At 34.9% G+C, this 16,093-nt stretch overlaps 1 protein-coding gene across 1 annotated transcript in view; it reads left to right on the top strand.

Annotated features, from left to right (window-relative positions):
* Nucleotides 1-11,042, top strand: part of AEBP2 (AE binding protein 2) — a 30,551-nt gene extending 19,509 nt beyond the window's left edge. The window contains exons 5-7 of the mRNA XM_010174417.1: nucleotides 4,831-4,898; nucleotides 8,714-8,827; nucleotides 10,456-11,042. Of these exons, the coding sequence (XP_010172719.1) occupies nucleotides 4,831-4,898; nucleotides 8,714-8,827; nucleotides 10,456-10,486 (213 nt within the window). The 3' untranslated portion in view covers nucleotides 10,487-11,042. The remainder of the gene's footprint in view (nucleotides 1-4,830; nucleotides 4,899-8,713; nucleotides 8,828-10,455) is intronic.
* Nucleotides 11,043-16,093: the final 5,051 nt, after the last annotated feature.

The following is a 16,093-nucleotide window of genomic DNA, read 5'->3' as shown; positions in this document are numbered from 1 at the left end:
AAAGGAACTTTTATTTTTTTACTATATATATTTTTGGGGTTTTTTTATTCCCATCCTTTCCATTTATAGAAATGGAAAGCTGTAGAATGCAGTCATCAATAAAACCTTTTTGAAGAAATGTTTTTGCCATTCAGAATTCACCTTTGACTTCATTATGAATTTTTCTTTCTGCTTAGTTATTTTATTGGAGTAAAATTGTTGCTACTTTGATTCTCTGACTTGTCAGATGGAAAAAGCATTTTCTTTTAACATAAAGAGCAGATTAAAAGATTAAAAAAATGCAGCTTGTAGGTTACCCTGTCCTCTGCCCACTCGCCTCCTAGCTTTTTGAAATGGATAGAATTAATTCTCTAAAATATTTGAATACTAAAGTGTTCTTCACTTTTTTCACTTTTTGAGATGTTTTAGTTCAGCAGTTACACGTATTGATACTAGTTTCATGTGAAAATCTTAAAACTTTGAAGTACAGTAAGTGAATAAAAAGAAGATGCATAACAATTTATAGGGTGAATTTTTTTCCTTTTTCCAGAAGAGGTCAGCAGAACTCCATTTCTGATTTGAGAGAACTTTGATGCATGTTTCTTTCAAAGAGATAAATTCAAATAAAATTTCCCTTTTGTTTCTGGGACAGTGCTAAAAACTTAGAGAATATAGTAAGAGATTTTTCAGATAAAGCTGTGAACATGCATCTACTGGCTGAATTATATTTTTAAATTAAAAACTTAAATAGACTTAAGTTCTTTACAGAACGATTTTTAAGTCTTCAGAGCTTCATTATTGCAGACATGCTAGATTTCTTCTGTGTCAGTTGTAACTTTTGTAGACTTGACCATAAAGCTCTGATTACTAGTGTCAAAATAGAAATAATTTTTTTCAGTTACTTTTTTGCAAGATTTTTGCAATTTTGCATTTGTCTGCATCATAGTTGTGTTTCTGGCTCTAGCCTGCCTAGGATTTTCATTGCACTAATTGTGATAAAAGTGGATACTTCTTACACCTTTTATAAAAACTACTTTAAATTTGACAATTACACAATATATGTGGGGGGAAAAAAGCAATGACAGGTACAGATGCCAGATTTCTGTTGTCTCCAAACAGAAAGCTAACATACTACTTTAATAGTAAACAAAAATAGGCTTGTTCCCTCTGTGGAGAGAGGCTCTTTCATTCCAGTCAAAAACAAGTGAATTGCTCAGGTTTTGAGTATTGATTATTTAGTAAGGACAAGCTAAGCCAACGATACAGGGAAAAAGTCTGCAAAATTCACACTGGATACAGAATCACAGAATCACAGAATGTTGGGGATTGGGAGGGACCTCAAAAGATCATCCAGTCCAATCCCCCTGCCAGAGCAGGAACCTAAATGAGATCACACAGGAAGGTGTCCAGGCAGGTCTTGAATGTCTCCAGAGAAGGAGACTCCACAAGCTCCCTGGGCAGCCTGTCCCAGTGCTCCATCATCCTCACCCTAAAGAAGTTTTTTCTCAAGTTTAAGCAGAACCTCCTGTGTTCCAGCTCACACCCATTGCCCCTTGTCCTATCATTGGGCATCACTGAGAAGAGCCTGGCTCCATCTTCCTGCCATTCGCCCTTAACCCATTCGTAAACATTAATGAGGTCACCCCTCAGTCTCCTCCAAGCTAAAGAGCCCCAGCTCCCTCAGCCTTTCCTCAGAAGGGAGATGCTCCACTCCCTTAATCATCTTGGTGGCTCTGTGCTGGACTCTCTCAAGCAGTTCCCTGTCCTTCTTGAACTGTGGGGCCCAGAACTGGACACAGTATTCCAGATGTGGCCTCACCAGGGCAGAGTAGAGGGGGAAGTATACGAGTATATCTCTCTGTGCAGAAGCATCCTACCTATAGCTTTCATGTATTAGATGTGATTAGCTCTTTTGTTATTATTTTTTATTATTTCCTACTGCTAAAAGTTACTTTATCCTCCTATTAAATTTCCTTTTGTGTGTGTGTGTGTGTGTGTGTGTGTGTGTAAGCTGGTTCAGTCCCTTAGTTTAGCACCAATTGGATGAAGATGTTACTAGGGCTCTGGAATAATAGAATGCTGCTTGCAGTGGTATAATTCAGGCAGTACTTGAATTGCCCTAAATTTTATACCCCGACTCTTTTGCACATCAGTGTTTCATCTTTTGAGGTTTTACAGATATCTCTGTTTTCAGTGTAGCGATGGTAAGACAGCAGAGTCTTAAATTTTGTACTGAGTATTCCTGAAAACAAGAAATTGTTAATGTCAGAGTTTGCCTGTACATTTTTTTTTTCTTGTTGGAGAATGGAGATCATAGAATCATAGAATGGTTTGGGTTGGAAGGGACCTTAAAGATCATCTAGTTCCAACCCCCTTCCCATCAGCAGGGACACCTTCCACTAGACCAGGTTGCTCAAAGCCTCATCCAGCCTGGCCTTAAACAATTCCAGGGAGGGGGCATCCACAGCTTCCTTGGGCAACTTGTTCCAGTGTCTGACCACCCTCACAGTGAAGAACTTCTTCTTAATATCTAATCTAAACCTCCCCTCTTTCAGCTTAAACCCATTTCCCCTTGTTTTGTCATTAACTGCCCTTATGAAAAGTCCTTCCCCAGCTTTCTTGTAGGCCCCCTTCAGGTATTGGAAGGTGCTATAAGATCTGCCCTGAGCCTTCTCTTCTCCAGGCTGAACAGCCCCACTCTTTCAGCCTGTCTTCATAGGGGAGGTGCTCCAGCCCTCGGATCATCCTGGTGGCCCTTCTCTGGACTTGTTCTAGCTGCTGGGTGGTTCTCAGGGAGATCTATGAGGTTCTGGAATCACCATGTATTATGCCGTAAAGAAGCAGTGCTATGGATCATGTGATAGAAGTACAGCAACTCCAGCTTTAACTGGTCTTTAGATATAATATTCATCTGTGACTTCTGTATTTTGTATGATACCCCACTTCATATTCCTCAAGTTTTAGATAGAATGAAAAGCTGTTTGTGGTGATTAACTTTCTTCTGACTTGGATGTTACTACTTTACTGTGACCAAATGCTAACATTTTAAAATGTCCCCTCTAAGCTTTTCAGCTCTGAAAAGTTTTCTTCCCTGACCTTGGTTCTGCAGAGTTGTTGCTGTCACATGTTCTCACTCCTCTCTTCTGGCTGGTGTTGCACAGCAATTTTTCCCCTTCTTGAATATGTTATTCTGGAGGCGCTGCCACCATTGCTGATGGTCTTGGCCTTGGCCAGTGGCAGGTCCATTTTGGAGCCAGCTGTCATTGGCTCTGTTGGACAGAGGGGAAGCTTCTAGCAGCTTCTCACAGAAGCCACCCCTGTAGCACCCCTGCTACCAAAACCTGGCCACACAAACCCAGTATTCCAGTTCTCACCTACAAGCATATAGATACCTTTAGATATCTCAAATATATCTGTATTAATAACCTGGCTCTTAAATCCATGGACATTTTTCTCTGCATCTTTTTTGTTTAGAGGATCACTGCATAGTTGTAAAAACAAAAGTTTAAACAAATTTGTCATGGCTAAGTTTCATTTACCGTGATACTCAGTTGTCAGAAATTGCTTTGATTGATGCAGATTATGAACTTCAATATTTAAATTCTGTATGTTACATTTTAGTTTATCCTTTTTTCATAAAGATCACTTACAACTCTACTGTATTTCTGTTCTTTAAAGTTTCTCTAGTAAACTTTTTGGAGCTTACAGTATCTGCAGTGGCTTTGTATGGAATCTTTCAAAGATTTAATAAGCAGTTTATGCTCAGAGGTGCAGAAGGTGGGAGAACTGGTGTTTGAAGCAAATAGGAAAATCTGTATAAACTCTTTTGACGTGTAGTAAAGGAAAAGCTGAGGATAAATTGGTAGAAGAGGAAGCAAACTGCTTTTTCCCTGTTTTCCTTGATACTGTACATTTTTGGGATACCTTTTGAATGCCAGTGTTAAGGAATATATTTGTACATAAATGTACAAAAAATAGATTTCTTTTTTTATGCTTTCTGTGTATTTCTAACTTTATCTTGGCTAAAGGCAGGAGTCTAGTTTCAGGGTCCAGAACCTAGCTTTTTTTCTCTGTGAGAGTATCTTAAGTGCTGGTCTATTGTGAACTGGTATGAGAAATGAGCTCTCTTCTTGTCTGGGACCTTACCAGTGGAGTTCATATGTTCTCCATAAAATCTATTAATGGTTGACAGGTCTTTGACATGTCATTTGATTTATCATTCATATAACAATAGTAGCAAGTGTATTCCCTACAGATTTAAGGAGCCCTGTTATGTATGCATTAAACAATCTCTGTGAGCTTCTTCCAAGTAGCCTTTGTCGTTGTCTTGTTCAGTACTGATTAAGGTGTTGAAAAGGAACGAGTAAAGGTTACCTAGGAAGTTATACATACAGTGCGTCAAAGCATTTGTGAGAGAAGATTTTATTCTTATGCCATCCTATAGTTGAGCTATATATAAACTGCATCAGTTTCTCATGTCTTCTATAGACATTTTGTGGAACAACATGAGCATATGTGTAAAGGAATGTATGTTCTTCAAAGCTTCTGGAATAGCTGCTTAAAAATTCGAACTCTTTTAAAAGAAAGACGACGACTTACAGGATGTATTTTTTTTGGGTTTGTTTTCAGGGACCATTCAGTAGACAAATGTTAAAAGAAAATATTAAACCTAGCCAAGAATGGCTTGAGTAGTGATGAGTACATTCTACCTGTATATAGACTTAATACAGCTTTCAAAGAGTAAAACAACTTGCCTTTTATGAAAGTCCAGTTGAACATGAAGAACAACAGTTTTTGAGCAAAAAATCTGCAGATTTTTGTTTTAATTATGATTTATGTAATTATTATCAGGTAATAGCTAAAAGAAAAGAAGATTCTGGGAAAATAAAACTCTTGCTTCATTGGACACCAGAGGACATGTGAGTATTGCTAGTGATATGATAAAGGATTTAAATTGGGAAGGATTTATAGTGGGGTAAATGAACTGTCTGTCACTAAATTATGTCTTTGAATATTTCAATTAAAGTTAATGTTTTAAAAATGTTTTTTTGAGAAGTAACTTAGAAGGTTTTTAAAAAATAAGCAATGCTTTAATTGACTTTAGCTTTCAAGTCTTTAGAATCTGATGTGGTTCAGGTAAATTTGAAGCTTCAAATTCAATGAATTTGAAAAATTTTTGATGAATTTTGTCACTATGGGTATTAGTAGCAAGGTCCTCTAATTATTGAATGGAGTTCAGGTTGGTTTTGCCAGCCATGTACATAGGAAATTTATTGTGGAGAAAGTTTTGTTTTACCCACTGATTCATCATGATCCTAAAATACTTTTATAATAATATATAAAATACTTTTAATACCCGAAAAATACACAATCATCGGTGTCACAGTAGAACTACAAGAATCTCTGCCTAGGTGCCACAATTTAACAGCTTAATAACCACAGTTGGCCCTTTAAGGTAACCATCTCATATTCCTGCTTCTTTGGATTCTCCCACTGATGCTTGGAATACTGTTCCAGCATGTTTGGCTGCTTTTTATCTCTTGTTTTTTCAAAGTTCTGTCTTGTTCCAAATGAGTAGCCTTGTGTGTAATGCAGGACAAAGGTACTGCCCTCTGTTGGGCTTGGGACTTAGAAGTAGTAAATGTACTTTAGAAGTAATCTATCTGCTTCTTTGAAATAGCTGAGATCTCATCTCTTTCTTCTGACACAGAAAATAATTTATATGCAATTATTTTAATCTTAATTATATGGAAAAGTAGAGTAACTGTTTGGTTTCTACTATGCTGTAGGAGAGCAGTAGGCAGAGTAGTTTTAGAAGAGGCAGTAGCTGTATGCTCCATGTTTTCTTACAAGTTTCAAGGCGATTAACTACTTTCCCTTTTGAAGGTAAGAATAATTATAATAGGATTTATTTCTTGGATCCATACTCCTACATACCAATTCCTGGATCCATGGTCCTGCATAATGGATGAAGTTACTGGGATGTTTAGTTCACATTATAATGGAAGTTACTGAGACATTTAGTTCACACTAAGATGAATAACTGCATAATTAGGTAGGACTTGCAGGTTTAGAGGTTCTTTCTTAAAAGGAACTTCAGTTTTACCAGGAAAATATCTCTAAATTGGTAGAATTCATTAGGTAAGTATATCTAAATTTCAGATGAAATCATCATAGTTCATGCAATTAGCTTTTAGAACAAAGAGGTCTTTTAGATTCAGTGCTGCTTTTAAGTGATTGAGTGGGATGGTGATGCAAAGCCTTAGCATAACAGGAATTTACCTTTGCTTTGGTGAAGTGGTTTAAATTACTCAGTTTTGTAGTGTCCCAAATTAGTCATGTACAGTAGTGTGAACTTGGGAGTATGAATTTATTATACATTTATTTGCAGAGAACTAGAGTTGCTGATAAGTTACCTGCAGCAAAGTTCTTACCTTTTGAAGGTAAGAAGGCATTTTTGTGCAACTTTCATGTCTGTAGCATGTGCTGTTCATTGTGGCACTTCTAGGCTGCAAATTTCAATTCAACTTAGGCTAGAATAACTAAAATATCGTAGTAGAAAGTGTAGGGTTTTTTATTCCTTTTAGGACAGCTGGTAGTACTATATATAACACCATTCTGAAATTACTCTTATTAAATATTACATGTAAAGACAGTTAATTGCATTTTAAGATCAAAAAAGCATATAACACTCTGGGAACATGAAGAGTAAATAAAAAAAAAAATCAAAGTGCTTTTTTTTTTTTTTTTTCTAATACAGAGTTGAATGAGTTTTTTGCTCATGCAGACGAATACAGTATTAGAATCTCTGCACTGGGGAAGACAAGTTATTCAGTAATATTAAGACATCCCAAATAGAATGTAGATTTGGTTGGTCAGGCCAAAGAAATAATGTGTTTTCTGTTGATACTTCTTGCATCTTGGTTGGGTTAGGTAGAGGGTATATTTCCTGCACTGAATGATGTAGTTTTGAATTATTGAGTATTCAGTAGATTCAATTTCATCTTGATTATTACAGTTAAGAACATCAAATGCAAGGTACATGGCTCATGTCATCCATCTGTCTTACACAGTGAATGTACTCACACTTCAGAAGAGGTGAATGCAGTTGTGCTGAGCTGTTAATCAGCCTTTCAGATGGAGCTAGTAATGATTTAACCTTTCTACTCTGAGTCATCTTGAGAAACTGTTAAACTGCTCTAGGTTCTCTGTACATTAAGTATTTTTTCAGGAAAAGTAAATGCTGGTCTTTAACCCATTTCCTATACAAGAAGGAAATAACTTTACAAGTTTTTTTTTTTAAAGCAGGAATTTATCCTTTGTGCCAATACTGCTTAACTTACTGAGTTGTTGTCTTTATATATATTTCAAATAGTCGTTGCACATGAAAAGTCTTCTTATTTGCTGTCTGTATTGTTTTGCATCGTCAGCATCTAACTTCTACTAAAAATGTCTTCCAAATGTTGCTTGTAAAAAAAAACCCAAAACAAACAAACAAAAAAACCAACAACAAAAAAAAACCCCAACCTGATTTTGACTTTATTTAAAAAAAAGTCTCAAGGTATTTTTTTCAACTTTCATGATCTATATTAAACCTTAATGGATTGCCTCCTGGGTGGTTCCCCTTCTTCCCCCTGCTTTTTTTCCCCTCTTTTCTTCCACCTTCATCTGAAAAGGGGAAGGTATCATTGGAGAAACTCATTTTCCTACTGGGATAGTAGTTCTCTGTTTCATTTCATCTTTTTGGATGACTTACCCAATAAAATGAGTTACAGCTAACTTTCATTGCTGAATAATAGAGATTCAGCTTAATAATTTGCAAAAGTCTGTAAAATTGCGTATAGCTTTAGTCGAAGAAAGAACAATTGCATTTAGATAGTCTTAAATGTTTCTCAGTTTGAAACTTGTTTTGAAATTTTGGAATTCTTAATTACAAACTCAAACTGTTTTTTCCCCAACCTTAAATTATTTTTTGGCTCCTAGGTCATGTTAAAAAAAACCCCAAAAAACCAAAACACTTTAATGCAATAAGCCACTCTAAAGTATGCATGTTAGGTTTCAAAGAATTAAAGTACAAAATGTAGATTATCTCCAGCCCTCTTCCCCAAGTTTTGCTGCAAGTGGTATTGAAACAACAATTCCCTTTTAATGTGTAAAGACCATCTCATAATGAGAACTGTTACATAGCCAAAATATTTTGTGGTTGATTGCCTGGATTTCCTCAGAAGATAATCATAAACTTCAGCAAATCTGGAGCATTTTGACATTGAAAGCTTTGAACCCGGAGCAAGCAAATTAGTGTAACTTGAAGCTCAGTGCCTGCATTATATTCTGGCCATTAGTTACTGTTTTGACAACATCAAAGAATTTTATGCCCAGTAAAATAAAGTATTTTCAAAGATCTGTTTTTTTTCCCCTGCTTCCCATTTTCACATTAAATTGTTAAAATGGAGAATGTAAGTGCCATTATCATTGTATGTTTGTTTTAGTATTCATTTGGAATAATCTAAATTCTGTTTAGTATCTTTTTCACACTGAGAACTTGAAAAACTTTGAAGTATAATGTGTAAAGACTGGCTGTCTTTTCCTCACTCCAGTGAAGATGCTTTTTAACCAGTGAAATGTGAAGATTACTTTAAAAACGCTTCATATGTACTAGTTTACCGCATAATTTTATGGTAAGAAAAACGGTTGATCTTTTTTGAATATTTTTATTTTATTTATTTATTCATAGTCTGCCTGATGTGTGGGTAAATGAAAGTGAGCGACATCAGTTAAAAACTAAAGTAGTTCATTTATCAAAACTACCAAAAGATACTGCCTTGCTTCTGGACCCAAACATATACAGGTAACGTCCTGATTTTGGAACTTTCTTTACTTAAATATAGTCTTAAGCCTCACTTAACTTTTTGACGTTGGAAAATCAGGATTACTAATACATTATACACCAGACCCAGGGAGCTTTGATCCTGTCAGCGTCCAGGAGTTAAGTTCTGAGGTCTTAAGTTATTTCAGAATTACTTAACTTCTTGAACTGAACTCTAGTTACTGAGAAACGGGGAATGTGTGTATTTACCAAGTGTATTTTACTTTTTTGTGCTTGGTGTACAGAAATTCTAGTAAAGGAGGTACATACAGTGGAATCCTGAAAGATCACTTCTGTTAAGATCACATACTGGTTTGTATACCAATTTTTTTAAAGTCCAAATTTATCTTTACATATTTTATATTCAACTGTAATACATGCAGTATTACCTTGAAATCTGTACTTGTATACAAGTACTGTTATTTTTTAATACAAGATTCTTTAGAGGGGGACAGAAGGGGACAGTACATGTTACTTGTCTTTAAGCTGCATTCACATTTGTGTTTTTAGGACTTCAGATTGGCTTCTAATCCATCTTGTTTCTAATAATTTCCTGATTTCCCCCCCCACCCCTTTATTAGTGTGCTCACATAATTGTCAGTACCCACAGTTCTGTGTGTGTACGATTTTTAAAGGTAATCTGAAATGCTTAATTCACTCTTAAGTTTTTGAATGTAAAAATTTATATATATTTATGAGCTTATATTACAAATTAATAAAAATGGGTTGAAAAAGAAAAAAAAAAATTTCTGCTGTAACAGAAGTTCAGTGTTCCTGTGTTTCTTCCTTAATATCCAGTGACCTAGTGTCTAAAGGAGTAACTAGAACACTAATCTGAGGTCTTGATACGCGATAAGCCTTTCAGTTCACCTTTAATATTCAGTATATTTCACTAATCAAATTAATGAAAACTTGATTTGCAATATGAATATAAATCATCATACTATATCTGCTATCTTTGCAAATGTAAGTATTTAAAATACTTACTTCAGTATATGAATTACTGTTGTTAGCAGTAAATCATAAAAATGTTATGAGGAAATTGGATTGTGTGTTTTAAAACTGCTTAACACAGAGACTGTTTTAGAATCTAATTTAGATGTTAATCATCTTTTGTATTGATTACCTCTGCAGAACTTGATAGATTAGTTTTGATTTGAAAAGCAAAAAATAACCTTTTAAAATAAAAATGTAGTGATCTTTGGGATTAAATCCTTGAAGGAAAATGAACTCTCCCAAATAAAATTAAAGTCCCCTTACATAATGTTGTACTAAATTTTTAGCAGTATAGATGAGTGTGTGATAAAAACCAACTTGGGGACCAACTGCGGGAGGTCAAAGAAATAAAGTTGAACATCAAAACTTTGCAAGGGGAAAAAAGTGGTTAAGGGAATTCAGTGACAGCTATTAATATCACGCTAAAATGATGACTCCAACAGGTTTGAAATAACTGATCTACCATGGAATCATCTAAAATGGCTTTCAGTTTTAATCAGATTAAATAAAAGTAGATTTTTTTTTTATATAATCATGATTTCATAGTATACTTTAGCTGACTCAAATTTACATCTCAGGGTCTTTGTGTAAAACTATACTATCTTCTTTTACAGAACAATGCCCCAGAAGAGGTTGAAGAGGTAAAAACCAAGCAAGTGGGGACACCTGCAGTCTTAGTCACTGACAATGGATTTAGAAATAAAGTTGCACATTAGTCAAATCCCATCTTTTTTTTTTTTTTTTTTTTTCCTTAGATAAATATTTATGCTTAGTGTAAACATTCTGTGAATGAAGTTGATGCTTCCGTGGAATATATTAATATATTACTGTATATCCACATTTTCATGGAATGGTACAGTGGGAGACTGAGCGAACACTCTTCTGGCAACTTAGTGGAACAACTAAAATGCTTTGCATGCTTGCTTCGTTAAGCTGCTTTTTTCTTTAGTGAATACAGTAGTTTATATTTGATGAAAAGAAAAAGTAACCATCACCATTTACTCACAATTCCCAGGAGAACTGTTAACAAGCTATAAAGCTTCTTGTCAGTGTTAACTAAATATAACACATGCCAGACAATAGAACAGGTACCAAGGGATTGTACTGTTGCCCTTTGAGTATGGTGGATAGTAATCATTCGTCATTTGTAATCTCGTGTCCTTTTGCAGATCCCTAAAATATGTTGGATTATAATGTTTAAACAAATGTTGATGGAATGCTTGTCTTTTCCAGTCAACTATGAATACATATAGTACGGTTTGAAGATGTTAAGAGTGTTGCAGTTTGTCTGACCCCTTTTTCAGGAGTAGTATAGTATGTTAATGAGATCTGCTTTTATGTGATCCGTATCAATGGACGGTTTTTGAAAAACCTCTACTTAAGCAGTTAGTGTTATTGGTGTTTTATTTTACTTTTTTGACCCTTTAGGATCCCCATTCACTTGTAAAGTATACTTTTTTATTTGGCCTGATGTTTTCTAGATGTAAAGAAAATGGTATTTTTTAAAAAAATAATCTAGAAATTCAATCCTTTATGCACCAAAGTTGGCTTTGAAAAAGAAAGTAAAATCATTTTCTTGCTTAATAAGCAAGAAGCCATGGATTTTTTTAACTGACAAATAGAGATGTGTCTAACCTGTTAGTCTTTGTATGGAGACAAAAATGTTGCATATAGATAATAGGACATTGCTTGTAAATATTTCAGCAGATTTGTAATATATTTTTATATTATGAAATGTACTGTAGATGTTTTTCTAGAGGCATGAAAGTTAAAATGTATATATTACGGTAGAAATAATATTGAAGGATATTGTAATTCACTAGTGCTGCCAGAAGAATTGTTTAAAAAAAGCACCTTCCTTAACAATAAAAAAACCTTCTTTTACATACCTAAGGGACTATATACTACTGTTAATATCTGTTGTAAGAACAAAAATACATTGAACATCCTTCCCAGAAATCTTAGAGGGATGAATAGTACCCATAATTAATTCATGGCGCTCCTTTCTAATAGTGAACATGAAATTAGTTTTTTCCTTACTGTTGGAAGGAACTAATATGTAAAATTTGTATGGATATATGCAGTCAAACTGCAGAGTTAGTCCTCCTTATTGTGGAGGAATTTACTACAGTGAAACTAATAACCAGCAGTTTTTACACTAAATTTTTATTAAATAGAATAAAACTTAAAGTAACCCTTTGGTTGCAGAAGTGAGCATATCCTAATATAATACAAATGTATTCTGCATTGGTACTGACACGAGAGTCTTGCTTAGCTCCATTGGGCTAAAAATGTTACTTATATACACAAAAAAAAAATCTTATCAAACAAAATGAAGTGCAGATTAAAAGCACCACTAATATAAGATGTTCTGGAATGGTTGTTTAATAAGGGTATTATTCATAAAATCTGTAGTGATGTGACTTTATTTTTGAAAAAAATGCAGTGTTTTTTGGTTTTTTATTTTTGCTTGAGCACTTCACCTACTGCTTTTTCTGTACCTATAAAGTAATCCGTAATCTTTGTTTCTTTTTTTTTTTGAATTTGTTATAAAATTGCCAAATAGAAGTGTTTCAGATATAGTTTGTATTTGTATTTTTTTAATTTTATTGCTTCATGAGTTTCTTGTAAGTCATTTATAATTGACAGATGATTGTAGACCTTGCCTGAGTATTTTTTCTAATAAAACAAAGCAAACAAACCTCATTAGCTTTAAAATTGTAAGATTTCAATTACGTTTTCAAAGATAAATATAAAAATGTCACTCTCTCTTTATTTCCTCTGTAAGCAGTAACACACATACATCTAGAAAATGGGGAATTCATGGATTCAGGTCATGTATTGTTCATGTAAACTGTGACTTTCTTTGCTTGGGTTTGAGAAAAGTAGTATCTGAGGTTCTCATGGTACAACTTCTGCCTTGGAAGGAAAAATAAGTTTAAATTCAAAACATCTGTGAACAAATGGATACGTTGGAATTAATTAATCTTTCTGTAGTCAAAAGGTAAGTGGACTTTTGTCTGTTTTTTACCTTGAAGTTGTCAAAGTGAGTTGCTTAAACTATTTATGCTTGAAACTTGTTTGTATTCTACAAATTATGTGATTTCTTGGTGATGTTTTGTATTTCAAATGACAGTCTCGTGACTCTCTGAAACTCTGCCACAGTTTTAGCATGTGTCCCTGGATGAATTTCAGTTTTGTTGGAGTACCAGATACATGGAACTGGCACAGTGTGCTGGGAGACATTGATCACTTTGTGATAAAAAAACCAACCAAACAAACAAAACATCTTAGTGCTTTTACTGTTATTCTTGAAAAGTATTAATGAAATAATTGACCCTCCCCCTTTTGAGGAGTTCCGTGTGCTTTCTTTCAGGAGGTAACATGCAGAGGTTTATTCCTGTCTTTCTCAAGAACATTTTTTTTTTAATTAGATTTTTACAAAAACCTACAAAATGCATTATTTCCTGGCTGAAGTGTTAATTGTCTTTGTAGAGATATGTCACCAGGACAAACCTATCGTTATTTTACGCTTCACTGCAGTCTGCTTCCAGACTGCTTTAGTGAGTAACTAAATAAATATCCTGAATTTATACTTTTTTGTTTAGAGGTTCTGTATTATCTTTCACACCTGAAAGAAGGTGAGCAAAAGAAAATGACTAATTTTACAGTTAAATCATGGCAAAATACACTGGATTGTGTACTCCATGAAGAGAGGCTGAGGGAGCTGGACAAGTTCAGCTTGGAAAAGAGAAGGCTTTTGAGGGAACCTCACAGCTGCCTTCCAGTACCTAAGTTGTTACCAAGAAGGTGGAGCCAAACTCACTTAACACTGCACAGCAGGAGGGTGAGAGTCAGTGGTTATAAATTGAAATGGGAGATTTTTTTTCACTATAAGGATAGTCAAGCCCTGGAACAGATTACTCCCAGAGATCCCAGAAATCTCTTTTCTTGATGGTTTTCAAGATCCAGACAAAGCCCTGAGCAACCTGGTCTGGATTCAGTGTTGTTAATGTTGCACTGAGCAGGAGATTGAACCAGATGCTCCCTTGGAGCAAGAGATGATCCTAATAAAATACAGATTTTCTTGGTCAAGTTAAGATGCTCTTAGATCTGTTAGTTACCATGGTGTTTACTTATTCCAAGCAACGAATACTCTTTGATAAACAATGTTGTTTCAACTTCTAATAAAAATTTCTGAAATACATATTTTGATGGGGGAAAAAGCCACACCTGCACTACTGTTTTGATCAATACAATGGAAAAAAATATCTTAAAAATCAAGAATATCCACTTGTCCATGCCTTTTCAATAAGGTCTCTTTTTCTAAAATTCTGTGTGCTTGCAATTATATAAACCAAATTGAGACTAAAAGAATGAATACTTCCATTAACACAGCTGTAGTCTTCTACTGCTTGTATGAGAAGAACAAAACATGCTTGATGGGGTAAGTCTGTTTCCTGCTTCTATTCAAAATTGTGACCAAAAATTGTTTGCCAAACCTATGGGTTATGAATTGTTACCGTCTTGCCTTGGCTGTGCTGCGATGACTCGATGTCTGTGGTTTATTTACTATGTACATGATGTGAAAGAAAAGCCAGAATATGAGTAACTTGTTCCATCATATATGACTGTTGCATTCACTGCAGTATGAACTTGTCTGAAGTTCATTTAAGAGGAATACATACAGACCAATAATTTGTGTCGGATTTTTGGTATTTTATTATGCATGTCTTAACTAAAGAAAGAAATTTAACTTCTAGATAATAATGTGTACTAAAGGCAAATATTTTTGGGACAAACTTTTTAGCCAGGCCTGTAGCAACAGGACAAGGGGTAATGGTTTTAAACTAAAAGAGGGGAGATTTAGATGAGGTACAAGAAAGATTTATTTATTTATTTATTTATTTATTTACAGTAAGGATGGTGAAACACCAGCACAGGTTGCCCAGAGAGGTGATAAATGCCACATCCCTGGAAACATTCAAGGTCAGGCTGAATGGGGCTCTGAGCAACCTGATCTAGTTGAAGATGTCCCTGCTCACTGCAGTGGGGTTGGACTAGATGAGCTTTAAAGGTCCCTTCCCACCCAAACCATTCTGATTCTATGTGTAAATACTAGAGGTGAATCTCTCAAAGTGTATTTATGAGAAGAAATATTACAGTGCTGATGTCTTAATTATTGCAATCCCTATTACAATATTTTTTCTAATGTAGGATGAACTAAAACCTGACCAACAATAAAACTTCATACTCCTGGAAGATTTTTTTTCTTTTTTTCCAACCATCTATTCTGTTGTGTTTCACTGAATATAGCTGACAAACTAGAAAAAAACAAATAGATTTAGGTATGCTGGCAAATCTCACGTTATCTCCTGGAGTGGGAAATGAGAACAGAGGTTAATGTTTTGTGTTTAAAGCAGAACATTGGTTCCAGGAGACTGGCAGCTGTGAATTTACTTTTTCCAGGTAAGAAACTGTGGTGATGAACCTAGACCAGTGCAGCAACCTGTATTTTTCTTTTTTGATTTTGACTGGAAATGGTATTACTGAGAATTTGCTTTCCTGCTGTGTAACAGCAACTATCCTTAGAGTGAAAACCTGTCACCCAGCTATATGTCCGTGTGTCTTAGTTTTGATGCTACAGTATACAATACTCAGCAGAGTGGTCTACAGAGTATGTATGTTTGGGTTTTGATGTAGCTTTATCAAACTCCTCTGTAATAATTGCTTTGTATTTTTCTTCATATTAGTGAGATGTGTAGTTCGAATACTGTTGTCTGCCTCCTAATGCTTTGTAATCCTTAAAATTTAACCAATTTGCCTATGTTTTCTGTCCAATACTTTTCATGCTAATCCATTTACACTATATTGTAGCACAGAGTAGTACAAGTATGGAGGTGGACCAAAGTAGAGTTCCTCATGTACCCATAATTCTTCTGTGCACTAGTTTTTGAAAGCTTGTCTTGTAACCTCATCTTAAAGTACTTTTATCTGTAATTTTTAAAATTTAAAAAGATATACCAACTCCAATATGTAGCATCTACCATCAGTTTTCAGGGGTGATAGCAGAATTGGGAGTTATCTATTGATATCCACGAGGCTCATGGTGCTGAGCTGTTCTGTTGGAGCTAATAGAGTCACTTAGACCAGCAGTGGATGTTGTCCTTAATGCAGACTTGGAACAAGAGGGGAAGAAGGAAATGCTGCCTGGGAGTTTGGTAGCTGTTGAAGATTGAGACTGTGCTCAGC

This window comes from Antrostomus carolinensis, unplaced genomic scaffold (assembly GCF_000700745.2).
Source record: "Antrostomus carolinensis isolate BGI_N321 unplaced genomic scaffold, ASM70074v2 scaffold14688, whole genome shotgun sequence".
In the NCBI taxonomy this organism is placed as follows: domain Eukaryota; kingdom Metazoa; phylum Chordata; class Aves; order Caprimulgiformes; family Caprimulgidae; genus Antrostomus; species Antrostomus carolinensis.
This window is presented reverse-complemented; position numbering and strand designations above follow the sequence as displayed.